Source organism: Mus musculus, chromosome 11, assembly GCF_000001635.26.
Source record: "Mus musculus strain C57BL/6J chromosome 11, GRCm38.p6 C57BL/6J".
Classification (NCBI taxonomy): Eukaryota; Metazoa; Chordata; class Mammalia; order Rodentia; family Muridae; genus Mus; species Mus musculus.
This window is the reverse complement of record NC_000077.6, coordinates 6,411,767-6,424,867: the sequence shown is the minus strand read 5'-3', so window position 1 is coordinate 6,424,867 and position 13,101 is coordinate 6,411,767. Positions and strand designations below refer to the sequence as shown.

Here is a 13,101-nt window from a genome sequence, read left to right as displayed (position 1 = left end):
GTTTGATGCCAGCCTGGTCTATAGAGTGAATTCCAGGCCAGACAAGGACATAGACCCTATTTCAAAAAACAAAAGATGAGCCGGGCGTGGTGGCTCATGCCTTTAATCCCAGCACTCGGGAGGCAGAGGCAGGTGGATCTCTGAGTTCGAGGCCAGCCTGGTCTACAGAGTGAGTTCCACGACAGCCAGGGCTATAGAGAGAAACCCTGTCTTGAAAAACCAAAAAAAAAAAAAAAAAAAAAAAAAAAGATGGGCTGGAGAGACCGCTCAGCAGTTAAGAGCACTGACTGCTTTTCTGAAGGTCCTAAGTTAAAATTCTAGCAACCACATGTTGTCTCACAACCATCTGTAGTGAGATCGAATGACTTCTTCTGGTGTGTCTGAAGAAGTTCTTACATATAGTAATAAATAAATCTTTTTTTTTAAAGATTTATTTATTTATTTTATGTAAGTACACTGTAGCTGTCCTCAGATACTCCAGAAGAGGGCATCAGATTTTGTTACAGATGGTTGGGAGCCACCATGTGGTTGCTGGGATTTGAACTCGGGACCTTCGGAAGAACAGTCTGCACTCTTAACCACTGAGCCATCTTGCCAGCCCAATAAATAAATCTTGTAAAAAAAAAAAAAAGACTGAGGACAGTGCTAGATGTGGTACAGGCACGGAAGTGATAGCTCCGTGTCACACACAGCAGAGCACAGCATGGCTGAGGTGAGAGGCACACGAGACTCCGTCTGTTAGCTCAGGCTTGGGATTGCTTTTTAGCTTTCTCAGGTTCTGGAGATTGAACTCAGGGCTTTTGCCATTGAGCTACAAGCCAAACCCTGGATTTTTCTTTTCAGATAGGGAAGGCTACTCAGCATTTTCTTTGAAAACCAACAGCAGCCAGGCATGGTGGTGCACGTGACTTTAATCCTAGCACTCAGGAGACAGAGGCTGGTGGATCTCTGTGAAATAGAGGCCAGCCCGGTCTACAGGGTGAGTTCTAGGACAACAGAGCTAGGTAGTGAGACCCCGTTGTCTCAAAAACAAAACAAAATAAGCCCAGCATGACTTGTATGGTTTGTGTGGGTTTATCTGTTTGATTCCATGGATAGCTGGGAAAGAAACTAGCCAGCCTCCTCAGTTTTCTTTTGTGTTTTATGTATGTGAGTGTTTTGCTCAAATGTGTGTCTATGCAGCATGTGCATCCCTACTGCCCATGGAGGTCAGAAGAGGTACTGAATCCCTCAGAACTGGAAATTCAAACCCCAGTCCTCTGAAAAACAAGTGCTCTTAACTACTGAACTGTCTCTCCAGCCCCAGGCACCCTCATCTTATAGACAAATTCAGAGTCAAAAATATCTGCTAAGCTCATATACATCCAGATCAGTGTGAGCTCAAATACAGGGTCTGTTGGTGCAAAGAGCTTGACTATACAACGGGTTTTCTGGTTTTCCTGAGGAGTCGGTAAAGCATCACAAGGCTCTTATTCTAGTCTTGTGGAGAGCCAAATGTTCTGAGCTTTAGTGTTGCAAACAGTTCACAGAAGAGGTGGGTGTGTCTGTTAGATACAGTTCCTAGAGGCAGAGAGACTGGGACTTTATTCTTGATATGGAGCTGAAAATGCATGGCTTTCATAAGTGTCCAGTTGACTGCGCTCTACAGAACTGAGCACACTGGGCTGCAATACCCCAGCATTTCTAAGAATGGTCAGTGGGAAAGCAGCACACTGCAAACTGCCCAGGAACCTAAAGACTGCCCACGTAAGTGTGGATGTGGATATGGTCCATGAACCGCCTCAGCCTCAGCCGTATCCATTGTATGGAATTAGCAACATCACCTCGGGATCTTGTTTTTAGTGAAGCCGCTTGCTCTTCCGCCACGACTCACAATGTGCCATTCTCTTGAGTGGCTGCTATCAGCTTCTCAATCACACGTTCTCTCTCCCTCTTTCTTCAGGCCATCTTGAGTTAGGAGCAGTTACCTAGTTTGGATATTTTCAGGGGAATCCAGAAGAGCATTGACAGCACGCTCTCAGTTCTGACCATTCTCAGGTTGCCTCAAGCCCTAGGCTCTTAGCCAGTGTCTCAGTTCCAACTTCTTTGATGTGAATTGTTGAGAACCTTCCTGAAATGTTTGTGAGACCCTGCACCGGTGCTTCCAACCCATGACAGTGGCCTCAGGATAGGGAGCCTGGTGTGTCTGTCGGTAGCTGATTATATATGAATTTTCTTCGTTTGGTGGATCCTCTGTGAACAAGTTGATTTCTTCCATTGGTGGGAATGGTTTCCTTCCTAAGTCTTTCTCTTAATTCCATGTATTGAGATTCTACCATATGCTGTACAGAAGGGTTTTTCTCTACAAAGACTGGTTCTCTGGCTGTCACCCTCAGAAAAAGTGTGGGGAGGAGAAAGGTGCATAGAAGCGTTCCAGGAGATAGGAACATGGCTCAGATAAAGAGTTCTCCCTGCTTTTACAGAGCCAAGTTAGGTTCATAGGCCTCACATGGCAGATATGCATATCTGAAAAGCATCAAGTAGCTGAATGATGGCCCTTCAAAGAAGCAGTGTGTATCATTCAGGTGTTAGAATGCTGGAGTTGGTAGGTGTGCCCAGGCTAGACACAGGTCTGTGGTCCAAAACAAATGCTGGTTTGATTTTTTTTTTTTTTTGTCTTTTTGTGTTTTGCTGCACATGCTTAGAAGCGCAGAAAGCAGTGCTGAACTGAAGTGCCTAGATGTAGCTTCTCCACTCATTGATTATCCTATATACACATAAGTACGTCTTTGACTTGCAAGAGCCCCTGGTATAATGAACCTGTACATGAACTCCCTGCCACAGTGAGGCCTTCTTAACTAAGAAGGAACCAGAAAATGGTTCAAGCCAGAAGAGGAGGTCTTACAGGGAAAAAAAAATTCTCAGAAGAAACAAAAGCTATGGCATAAGAATAAACTCACTGTAAAAACAACTATGAAAGACTACACATAGGCCAGGTAGTGGTGGCACACGCCTGTTATCCCGGCACTTGGGAGGCAGAGGCAGGTGAATTTCTGAGTTCGAGGGCAGTGAGTTCTAGGACAGCCCGACTGCACAGAGAAACCCTGTCTCGAAAAATAAAGAAACAAACAAAAAAAGACTACATGGGCTGGAGAGATGGCTCAGTGGTTAAGAGCACTGACTGCTCTTCCAGAGGTCCTGAGTTCAATTCCCAGCAACATGGTGGCTCACAACCATCCATAATGAGATCTGACCTCTTCTGGAGTGTCTGAAGACAGATACAGTGTACTTCCATATATAATAAATAAATCTTTAAAAAAAAAAACAACAACAACAACAACAACAACAAAAAAAAGGCCTTTACCACCTTGTCTGGTTTGAGGCTCAGGAAGTTATTTTGTTTCTGATTAGTTTTTAGATTGTATCAAGTACGAGACTAAGTATCCCTGGCCGTTATAGGTATATAGGAGTCATTGTTAAATGTTTTGTTAACAGGATTTATCTGCTTAATAAGCCTGGCTGGCCTTGAACTCAAGAGATTTTGCTTTCTCCTCAGTGCTGAGATTAAAGGTATGCACCACCTGACCACCACCACCCAGCTTACTTTTTTTTGGCCTGCATGTATGTGACTTTTAAAAAAAGGGGCGGGGGTGCTGAGAACAGTGGTTGTGTATTGCTCTTGCAGAGGACCCAAGTTGGGTTCCCAAACAAGCATATCAGGTGGCTCACAACCAACTCCAGCTCTAAAGGGACCCAACTTTGGCCTCTTCTGGCCTCACAGGCATTCATTCACAGGTGCCTGTGCTCTCATACACAGGAAAGACAAGGGAATAACACTTCTGCTTTCTATTGCTGTGAACACCATGACTGGGGGAAGAAATTCCATGCAGGAGCTTCAAGTAGAAATCATGAACCCCGCTGGCTTCCTGTTTGCTCCCATGCCTTGCTCACCTGGCCTGGGCTGTATACCTTCCCCAGGAGGGTTGACACCAGCAGCACTGGGCTGAACCTCCTACATCAATTATGGAAATGCTGCAGACTTGCCACAGGCCAATCTGATCAAGAGGCAATTCCTCTATTGAGAATTCCTCTCCTGGGTCTATGGAAGTTTGTAAAAATCTGACAAAAATTGACATGCTAGTGATTATGGAGTTGTTGAAGGGATGTTTTAACATTCTAACCCTAGTTAGATGTAACTTTAAGACATTTTAAGAACAATGGAATGTACCTGAAATATTGGAGCTGGCAAGATGACTCAGTGGGTCACCAACCTTGAGGTCAAATCCTGGTAAACAAATTCTGAGTCATCCTAGTATCTCCACTCATATCCCCATCCCCCACAGAATACAAACTAAAAAGCATCTTAGGAGCTAGTCGGCTCAGTCAGCACTTGCAAAGGCTGAGCTCAGGTCTCAATGCCCATCAAGTGGCTTCCAGCCATCTTTAGCTTCATACTGTGAAGCTACCAGCTCCCATTGACAACACATCCCAAAACATACAGCCAAGATTAACTTGAGTGCTTCACCTTCATGTATCCATGCTTGTGCACCAAAAGAGGGCATTGGATGCCCTGGATCTTAAATTACTAGTAAGCAGCCATGTGGTTCTGGAAAAGCACTATGTGCTGTTCAGCACAAATTCATCTGCAGCCCAAACTAAAGCTTAACTTCATTGGCCAGATGTCCATTTGGGACCACAGGATAAATGTATCTTTACCAGGTAAGCTATCATTGAGTTTCAGATTTGATTCTCCCAGAAGTGGCAGGAGGATCTGAAGTTTGAGTAGACTGGAGGACAACCTGAATCCTTGAAACCTATGTGTAGATAGATAGGTTTATCCTGTGGCCCATGTGGCAGTCCCCACAAACACTTAAAATTACAGGAATCCCTACATACTACTCCGGGTCTCAGGAAAGCTCCTTATCCCTTCCCCCTCAAAGATAATCAGTGGCAGTTAAGACCTAGGTTAGTGAAGAGGAAAACCTTACAGAATACTGCTGCTAAAGTCAGCCAAGTAACCTAGCCAGTTAGTTGCTTAGAGACCTATACCACTCCAATACAAACAAGGACAAACAGTTCTTATTTAGTTTTTATTCATAATCATAAACTTAACTTTGCAATCCAGCTAGACTTGAAGGGGAATGAGGAAAATATGGAACCCAAAGAACTTCAGTGAGAGCAGAGATTACAGGACATTGCGAGCAGATGGGGTAGGGACGCTCTCCTGAGCTACAGAAGGAATGGTTTGATGGGTAAAATGCCCGCAAGTCAAAAGAAATTAGAGCTGTCCACAGTCGGAAATGGTGATCTTCTTGCTGGTCTTGCCATTCCTGGACCCAAAACGCTCCATGGCTTCCACAATGTTCATGCCTTCTTTCACCTTCCCAAAGACCACATGCTTGCCATCCAGCCTGTAGAAGAATGATAACCACCATCAGCAACCAGGGGTAGATCAAACACTAAAGATAAAAATGGCTACCGACACAGCACTCTTACTGGCTCAATTTCCACTATCTTGAGAGGGAATGAAAGGAACACTGAAGCAAGAACCCCAGCAGGGGGCTTTGCACTCTTGTCAACAGATCCCATTCACTGTTTCTTACCATTCAGTCTTGGCAGTGCAGATAAAAAACTGGGAACCGTTTGTGTTTGGTCCAGCATTTGCCATGGACAAGATGCCAGGACCTGTATGCTTTAGGATGAAGTTCTCATCCTCAAATTTCTCTCCGTAGATGGACCTGCCGCCAGTGCCATTATGGCGTGTAAAGTCACCACCCTGTAAAAATCAGATAGTAATGTCACTTTGACAATGTAACTGAAAAGTCTGCAAAGTCAGTTTTTATGCCATTTCAAATTTTCTTGCTGTGTATATACATATGGCACAGTATATCTGCACTGCTCTCCAACTTTTTCACCCACCTTTTCTTTAGCCTGGGGCTCAAAGCTTTAGCTAGGCTGGTTGACATGATAGCATGTGCTGCCGCACCCAGCTTTTTATAGGAGCTCTAGGACTCAGGTCCTCAGTTTTGGGATCCCTATGTAGCAGGCACTTCATAAGACTCACACCCAACCCAAGATAGCGGTTTTTTAGAAGGTTGGTACGTTAACACATTTGAAATCCCAGCACACAGGAAGAGGCAAGTGGATAAGGAGTTTAAGGCCAACCTGCATGACATAATACTGCAAAGAACAGAGCCTGTGCTGGGGACAGTCATCCGCCTCAGAAGAACTCACATGTATTGCTATGTACACACACAAGAAAAAACAGGCAACTGGAAAGAAATGGTGTAATACTAGCTCAAGTACAACTAAAACATGCTGGCTCAATAAAAGGAGCTAAAAAATAAAAAATTTCAGGGCTGGTGAGATGGCTCAGCGGTTAAGAGCGCTGACTGCTCTTCCAAAGGTCCTGAGTTCAAATCCCAGAAACCACATGGTAGCTCACAACCATCCGTAACAAAATCTGATGCTCTCTTCTGAAGAAAGCTACAGTGTACTTACATATAATCAATCAATCAATAAATATTTTAAAAATAAATAAATAAACAAACAAAAATTTCAATTTAATAAATACCTGGCACATGAATCCTGGAATAATTCTGTGAAAGGAGGAACCCTTATAGCCAAATCCTTTCTCTCCAGTGCTCAGAGCTCGAAAGTTTTCTGTTAAAAAAACAAAAAACATGTATACACATATACTTATTCTTTTTTATAGTTTTACCCACAAAACTTGTTAAAACTAGAAAATGAAACCAACCTGCTGTCTTTGGAACTTTGTCTGCAAACAGCTGTAACAAAGAAATGAACAGCTAGTTAATATATAGGTGAACAGTCTCATGCTTAATGTCTTTAGCTTTAGGGACTTGTGAGTCAAATTCATTCTCAGAACACCACTTTGGTAATAACGTTCAATTCCTAGTAAGAAATCACACCTATCAGCTTTAAGATTCTACAGGGTTGAGAACCAAAAAATATGAAGGAAATCTGGAACTAGTCATTACTTAAAATAGTGACAGACTCCTTAAGCATGACTCAAGAGCTTTTAATACATCACACCTACTTCTGAATAGACTTGAGGCTTCTCAAAAGCATACCATCACTCCTAACTTCATGTTGAAACCTAAAATCAAATTCTCAAAGCACTGTCACACAATGCATGATTAGGCAAATAAACTGTTAGTTTCTGGCAATGAAAATGCTACCACCTTCAACCTGTCAGCATAGCTTTAAGCATCAGGTGAGTGGCTCCTAACCTAATTGTAGAGGACTGTAGAGGATTCCAACACTTCAATATCTACATGCCCTTTCATAGCTAGTTGAAAACCACAACTCATCAGTTGCAGCATCTACACTTCTCTTGGAGGAATACATTTATGGTTTAAGTAGTTAAATATGTGACTCCTTTGGACTGTTTTTTTTTTCTCACAGCTTAACAGCTTTCCAAGTCCACATTTTTTTTCATCAAATTATGACTTCAAAGCCTTTCTTGGCAGCTCCACCTCTATTTTCACCTATGGGCTCATCTCATTCCCATTAAGCTCTGGTTAACCTGATACTATCCTACCCAGGCTAAGCTTAGGCCAAGTTTCCACAAGAGTCCTTGTCAATTATCAGCTCTTGACTAGATACATGCTGGGTGAGGGCTAATTAGAACCTAGTGCTCTTTTTATGTGCCTACCTACTATGTGTACCCAGCACTGTGGCAGGCGGGCAATCGGGAGATCTAGCTTTTGAGTTAAAAACTCACCAATGATAGCTTCTGGAGTTTAACAGTACAGACACTAAGTAACATATTCCACTATGGCCTAAGGGCTAGTACTGAGGCTAACAATAATATTTAATTTTGGGGTTTTTTGTTTTTTTCGAGACAGGGTTTCTCTGTATAGCCCTGGCTGTCCTGGAACTCACACTGTAGACCAGCGTGGCCTCGAACTCAGAAATCCGCCTGCCTCTGCCTCCCGGGTGCTGGGATTAAAGGCGTGCGCCACCACGCCCGGCTGAATATTTAATTTTGTAAAAGAAAAACGCCAATTGTTTAGGGTACTCTAATTACTAACTGATCTTTAAGCAGCCACTTAACCTCCAGAACTAATTAAGTAGGTAACTACTGGCAATCCACTTTGGTCAATGCAAACTGCAGCGTGGCCAGTCATAACATGCCTGTCTCACTGAGGGTAATAGGGAGGGGTTCAGAGCGCCTCCCCCGCTGCGCCATCACTGCGACAGGAGGCGGTCCTTGGGCACCAGCAAAAGCCAAGCCTTTCTCGTTTCCGCTCGGGGGTGGGGGACGCGGAGGGGTATTTTGAGCCTCCCTAACCAAATGTGGCTACTTCGGACCAAATGGCCAAAGGTTCAATTCACACTCAAGTCTGCTATAAAACGATTATTTTATATTCTTCGTAGGAACCACTAGGTTTAGGAAACCACTAGGTTTAACCGGGCTAACGAGCACGTCCGGGCTCTCCGAGCCTTCGCCCCTGAGACCTTAGGCAGGGTCCCTGCTCAGATCCGAGTAAAAGGCTGTGGGGCTCCGGAAAGCAGGCTGGGAAGAGGCCCGCGGGGCTGCAGCGCCGCAGCGGAGCAGGGCGGGGCCCAACGGCTGGGAGAAGGGAGAGGCGCGGAGCACGTGCGCCCGGCCTCGCGGGGCCCCACAGGACGCAGCCACGTGCGCCTGCGGGGAGGCCGGGACGGGCGGGGACGGCCCCCTCCCCCAACGGCCGCGCCCCGCCCGGCTTTGTCCGCAGCCCGCCCAGCCTCCCCGCGCCTCGCCAGCCTCCCAAAATGGCCCCTCGTCAGGAAATGGCGCCGCCACCCGCGCTCGCTCCACCGGAGGGTCGGGCCGCGCCCGAGAGAGCCTCCCCCTCCACAGCTCCCGGGACCCCACCCTGGAGCACCACTGCCCACCCGACCTCGAAGGAGACGCGGCCCAAGGGCTCGTCATCGGCCGTGATGTCGAAGAACACGGTGGGGTTGACCATGGCTGCAGCAAGCGGCGAAAAGCGACAGTGGCGTCTGCAAAGCGGCACGAGCCTCGCCGCGGCTTCCTTTATACCCGGTTCGGGCCCCGCCCACCACCGAGTCGCGCGCCCGGACCTGGATCAATCACAACTGCTTTCCAAACGGAGTGACGGCGCGACAGGCCTATGGGCGGGCGCGGGCGCGGGTGGGGCGGGGCGCGAGGCGCGCGTGCGCTGTAGCGCGCAGAGGCAGGTTCCCGCCCGCGGGCTCCTACTAGATGGTTGCGGCGCGGTCGGTGGGGGAAGAGTCCGAGGGCAGTTAGGGAGGGTGGCCACGCAATCTGGCTGTCCTTAGGAACGCGTCGGGGCCCCTGGTCTTCCCCAGTGGTACCGCGTATCTTCCCATTGCACAGAGCAAGTAACTGAGGCAAACATGGTCCTCAAGGTCGAGCGGCCCTTCAAGGTCGGGCGGGGTCCTGAGGCGCTGCCCTCTCTGCGGAAACTCGAACAGGCAGGCATCCCTGGGCCTAGATCCAGGACCCACACCGTCATTGTGCAATGGCAACCGCTTCCTGATAGGTCCCTGTGAGCGCCTCCGTTTTCTTAAACTCTGGGGAACGGGCACAAGCAGCCCCCTCATTTTAAAGATTATGAAATACTTTTTAAATGTCCTACTTTCCAAATATATCTTGTGTTTTCTCCAGGAGGAAGCTATTTAAACACGATCCTGGTCAGAGTCTACCTGTAATTTTTTTCTCCCCGACCCCCAATACCCCAAGGTCTTCTCATTTCCTCATGTGGCCTAAGGCGTGCTCTCAAAGGCTTCACACGCCTGTAAATCCCACCTCTAGGTAGATGGAGACAGGAGGATAGTGAGTTCCATACAGCCTGAGCTGTAAGTGTGAGGCCCTGCCTCATAAACAAAGCCTGAGTATGGGAAAGTCGGTGCTGTGGAAGACCCTTCACCATAGCGTCTGCTGGAGTTGGCTCCCGAGCTGTAAGGCCTTTAGACACAGAACCTCAGGAATGTGGGTCTGGCCATGCCTTATTTGGATGAATCAGACCAAAAGCACATTAGGTTGAACTACAAAGAGTTTTGATTTGCCAAACTGGAAAATTCTGTACCAGTGTGCTTTGTGCATATAGCATCATGTAAACCTGCTTTTCTCAAAACTGTTAAGTGCTTGCAGGACAAGCTCAAGGACCTACCTGCGTTTGGATCCCCAGCACCTATGTAAAAGCCAGGCCATTGGGAGGAGTCTGTAAGTCCAGGCCTGGAGGCAATGGAGACTGACTGGTTAGACAGTCTAGGCAAGACTGAGTCAGTATAGTGGATAAGGTAGAGACAGGGATGGGGAGAAGGCCCCATGGTTAAGAGCACTTGCCTTTATTTTTAACTAACTGATTGTTTTGGTTATAGTTTGCATTTTAGGAGTTCTTTGCATATTCTGGGTTTAATTTCTTACCTGACATATAATTTGCTGATATGTTCTGCTGTCCCTCCGTTGAGCCAGCAAGATGGCTTAGCAGGTAAAAGTGCTTGCAATACAGGGCCCAGGAACTGGGGAAAAGGCCAGATGAAGTGGCTCACATCTGTGATGCCAGCACTCTAAAGGTTGGGAATCAGAGGAGACCGACAGAAGTCACAAGAGAGACCTTGCCTCAAAGCAAGATGAATACCAGAGAGACCTCAGAGGGGACAAGATGACTCGAATACGGCCTCTGGCACTCACATGGTAGAAAGAGAGGACAGACTCCCACAAGTAGTCCTTTGACCTCCACATGCACACACGCACGCACACACACACACACACACACACACACTAAATGTTAAAAAAAAATCCAACTTGCAAAAAAGTCTTTAAGTTGTACATGTGCCCACACTCACACACATACACACAAGTAAATAAATGTAAATACATGGGGCTGGAGAGATGGCTCAGCAATTAAGAGCACTGACTGGCTCTTCCGAAGGTCCCGAGTTCAAATCCCGGCAACCACATGGTGGCTCACAACCGTCCATAATGAGATCTGATGCTCTCTTCTGGGGTGTCTGAAGACAGCTACAATGTACTTACATATAATAAATAAATAAATCCTTTTTTAATGTAAATACATAAGTAAATAAATGTGAACGCACACAAACGAATAAATCTGTGGACTAGGATTGCAGATATGAGCCAGCATACCCAGTTTATCCAATGCTAAGACTAGAACCCAGGACTCCAGGCAAGCTAGACAGTCTTCTGACTGAGCAACATCCCCAGGCCCCCAAACAAGGCACTAGTAGCAAGACCCTGGATCACAGGAGACACCACCAAAACAGGCTCCCAACAATTCAGAAGGAGTCTAATTTCTCCATGTCTTGAGCAATACTCATTGTCTCTTGAAAGCATATGGAAGTCGGAGTGTACAGCTCGGTTGTTCAGTACTTGCTTAGCCTGGAAAGGGAAGAACCTGAGCCACACCCAGCCGGGCACACCCGCCAGGCACACCCAGCCAGGCACACTCAGCCGGGCACACCCAGCCGGGCACACCCGCCAGGCACACCCAGCCAGGCACACCCAGCCGGGCACACCCAGCCGGGCACACCCGCCAGGCACACCCAGCCAGGCACACCCGCCAGGCACACCCGCCAGGCACACCCAGCCAGGCACACCCAGCCAGGCACACCCAGCCAGGCACACCCAGCCGGGCACACCCGCCAGGCACACCCAGCCAGGCAAACCCGCCAGGCACACCCAGCCGGGCACACCCGCCAGGCACACCCAGCCAGGCACACCCAGCCAGGCACACCCAGCCAGGCACACCCGCCAGGCACACCCAGCCGGGCACACCCGCCAGGCAGAGGAGTGAGTACTACTGGGAACTGGCACAGGCTCATGTAAGCCTCCGACAGGGGATTTGAGCCTTTCCCAAGAGCATAGGCACTAGGGCTTATGTGTTATGAGAGCAAGGGTACCTGGGAGAACTGCCCTGGGATTCCCCCAGGGGCTACACTGACTGCTCCAAATCAGCCATTACCATGAAGAGGGGAGAAGGGCAAGCCAGAGAGATGTCAACCTTAAATAAGGGAAAGCTGGATTTCATGGCCTAGTCCAGATGTCTGTCCATGCAGACTGGATGGACTTGACCCCACACATGAACAGCCTGCCAGATGAAACAGTACACAGTTCTCCAGACAGAGCTCCTTGTTAGTCTCTAGTCTCTACTTTTTGGACTGGAAGAGGGCAGGTCTTGCTGTATAGTGGCTGGATTAGATTTCACTATGTAGCCAAGACTGGCCTTCAGATGATGGTCATCATCCTTCTGAGCATCCTGGGATTACAGGTAAGTGCTACCACCTCTTCCCAAGAGATCTTAGCCGGTTTCTAATGGACAACAGCTAACCAACATAGCATCAGAGCTTGCTCCCGGGGAGTTCCTGCCACAAATACATTCCAGGTGGAGCCGGTCTCACTCCCAACCTCAGGACTGGGTAGCTCTGCCATGTAACATAATGATATTTTCTTCAAGAAATCGGGGTCTTAAACCGGGCGTGGTGGCGCACGCCTTTAATCCCAGCATTTGGGAGGCAGAAGCAGGTGGATTTCTGAGTTCGAGGCCAGCCTGGTCTACAGAGTGAGTTCCAGGATAGCCAGGGCTACACAGAGAAACCCTGTCTCAAAAAACAAAACACAACAACAACAAATCGGGGTCTTCCCTGGAACATCTGCTTAAATACTAGGAAAGAGATGCCCTCTCTTCTGGAGTAGTGCTTGGGACATAATGCATTCACAAAGCATCGAGTAGGCTGGCTCCAGCCCTGGGCAGCACCATTTCAGAAGTTTGAGCTCAGTCCTCCGGAAGCTGGGTTTTTTTTGTTTGGTTGGTTTTGTTTTGCCTGTCTTTTTGTTTGATTTCAGCTTCTTATTTCACCAGGACAAACTATAGAGGTCTCTTGTTCAAACACCTTGAGAATTTTCAGGACTGTGACAGCAAAGCATTTATTTGTTCCTGGCCCTTCCAAGGGCACGTCGCCTCTGGCTGTGTGGCTTGCAATACTGCTTAGGCCCCTAGGGGGCAGCACTCAAGCATAGCACTCTTCCCTGTTTTTTGGGATCTTGTCCTCCAAAAACAGCCCTGATGTAGCTGCCTGCGTTCCCCCCTCCCCCGCCCCTCCTCA

General features: G+C 47.6%; 1 protein-coding gene across 1 annotated transcript; it reads right to left on the bottom strand.

The window, feature by feature from the left end:
- Positions 1 to 5,050: 5,050 nt before the first annotated feature.
- On the bottom strand, positions 5,051 to 9,001 carry Ppia (peptidylprolyl isomerase A). Its single transcript, NM_008907.2, has 5 exons — positions 8,889 to 9,001; positions 6,737 to 6,767; positions 6,554 to 6,642; positions 5,583 to 5,755; positions 5,051 to 5,390 (listed from the first exon to the last, which is right to left on the bottom strand). Exons 1-5 carry the CDS (start codon positions 8,955 to 8,957, stop codon positions 5,258 to 5,260), a joined length of 495 nt encoding a protein of 164 aa, NP_032933.1. The 5' UTR covers positions 8,958 to 9,001; the 3' UTR covers positions 5,051 to 5,257.
- Positions 9,002 to 13,101: the final 4,100 nt, after the last annotated feature.

Coding starts and splice junctions, on each gene's coding strand:
- Ppia (NM_008907.2), bottom strand. CDS start 8,957: ATGGTCAACCCCACCGTGTTCTTCGACATCACGGCCGATGACGAGCCC. Junction 6,768..8,888: donor TGGGCCGCGTCTCCTTCGAG/GTCGGGTGGGCA, acceptor TCTTTGTTACAG/CTGTTTGCAGACAAAGTTCC. Junction 6,643..6,736: donor CAAAGTTCCAAAGACAGCAG/GTTGGTTTCATT, acceptor TTTTTTTAACAG/AAAACTTTCGAGCTCTGAGC.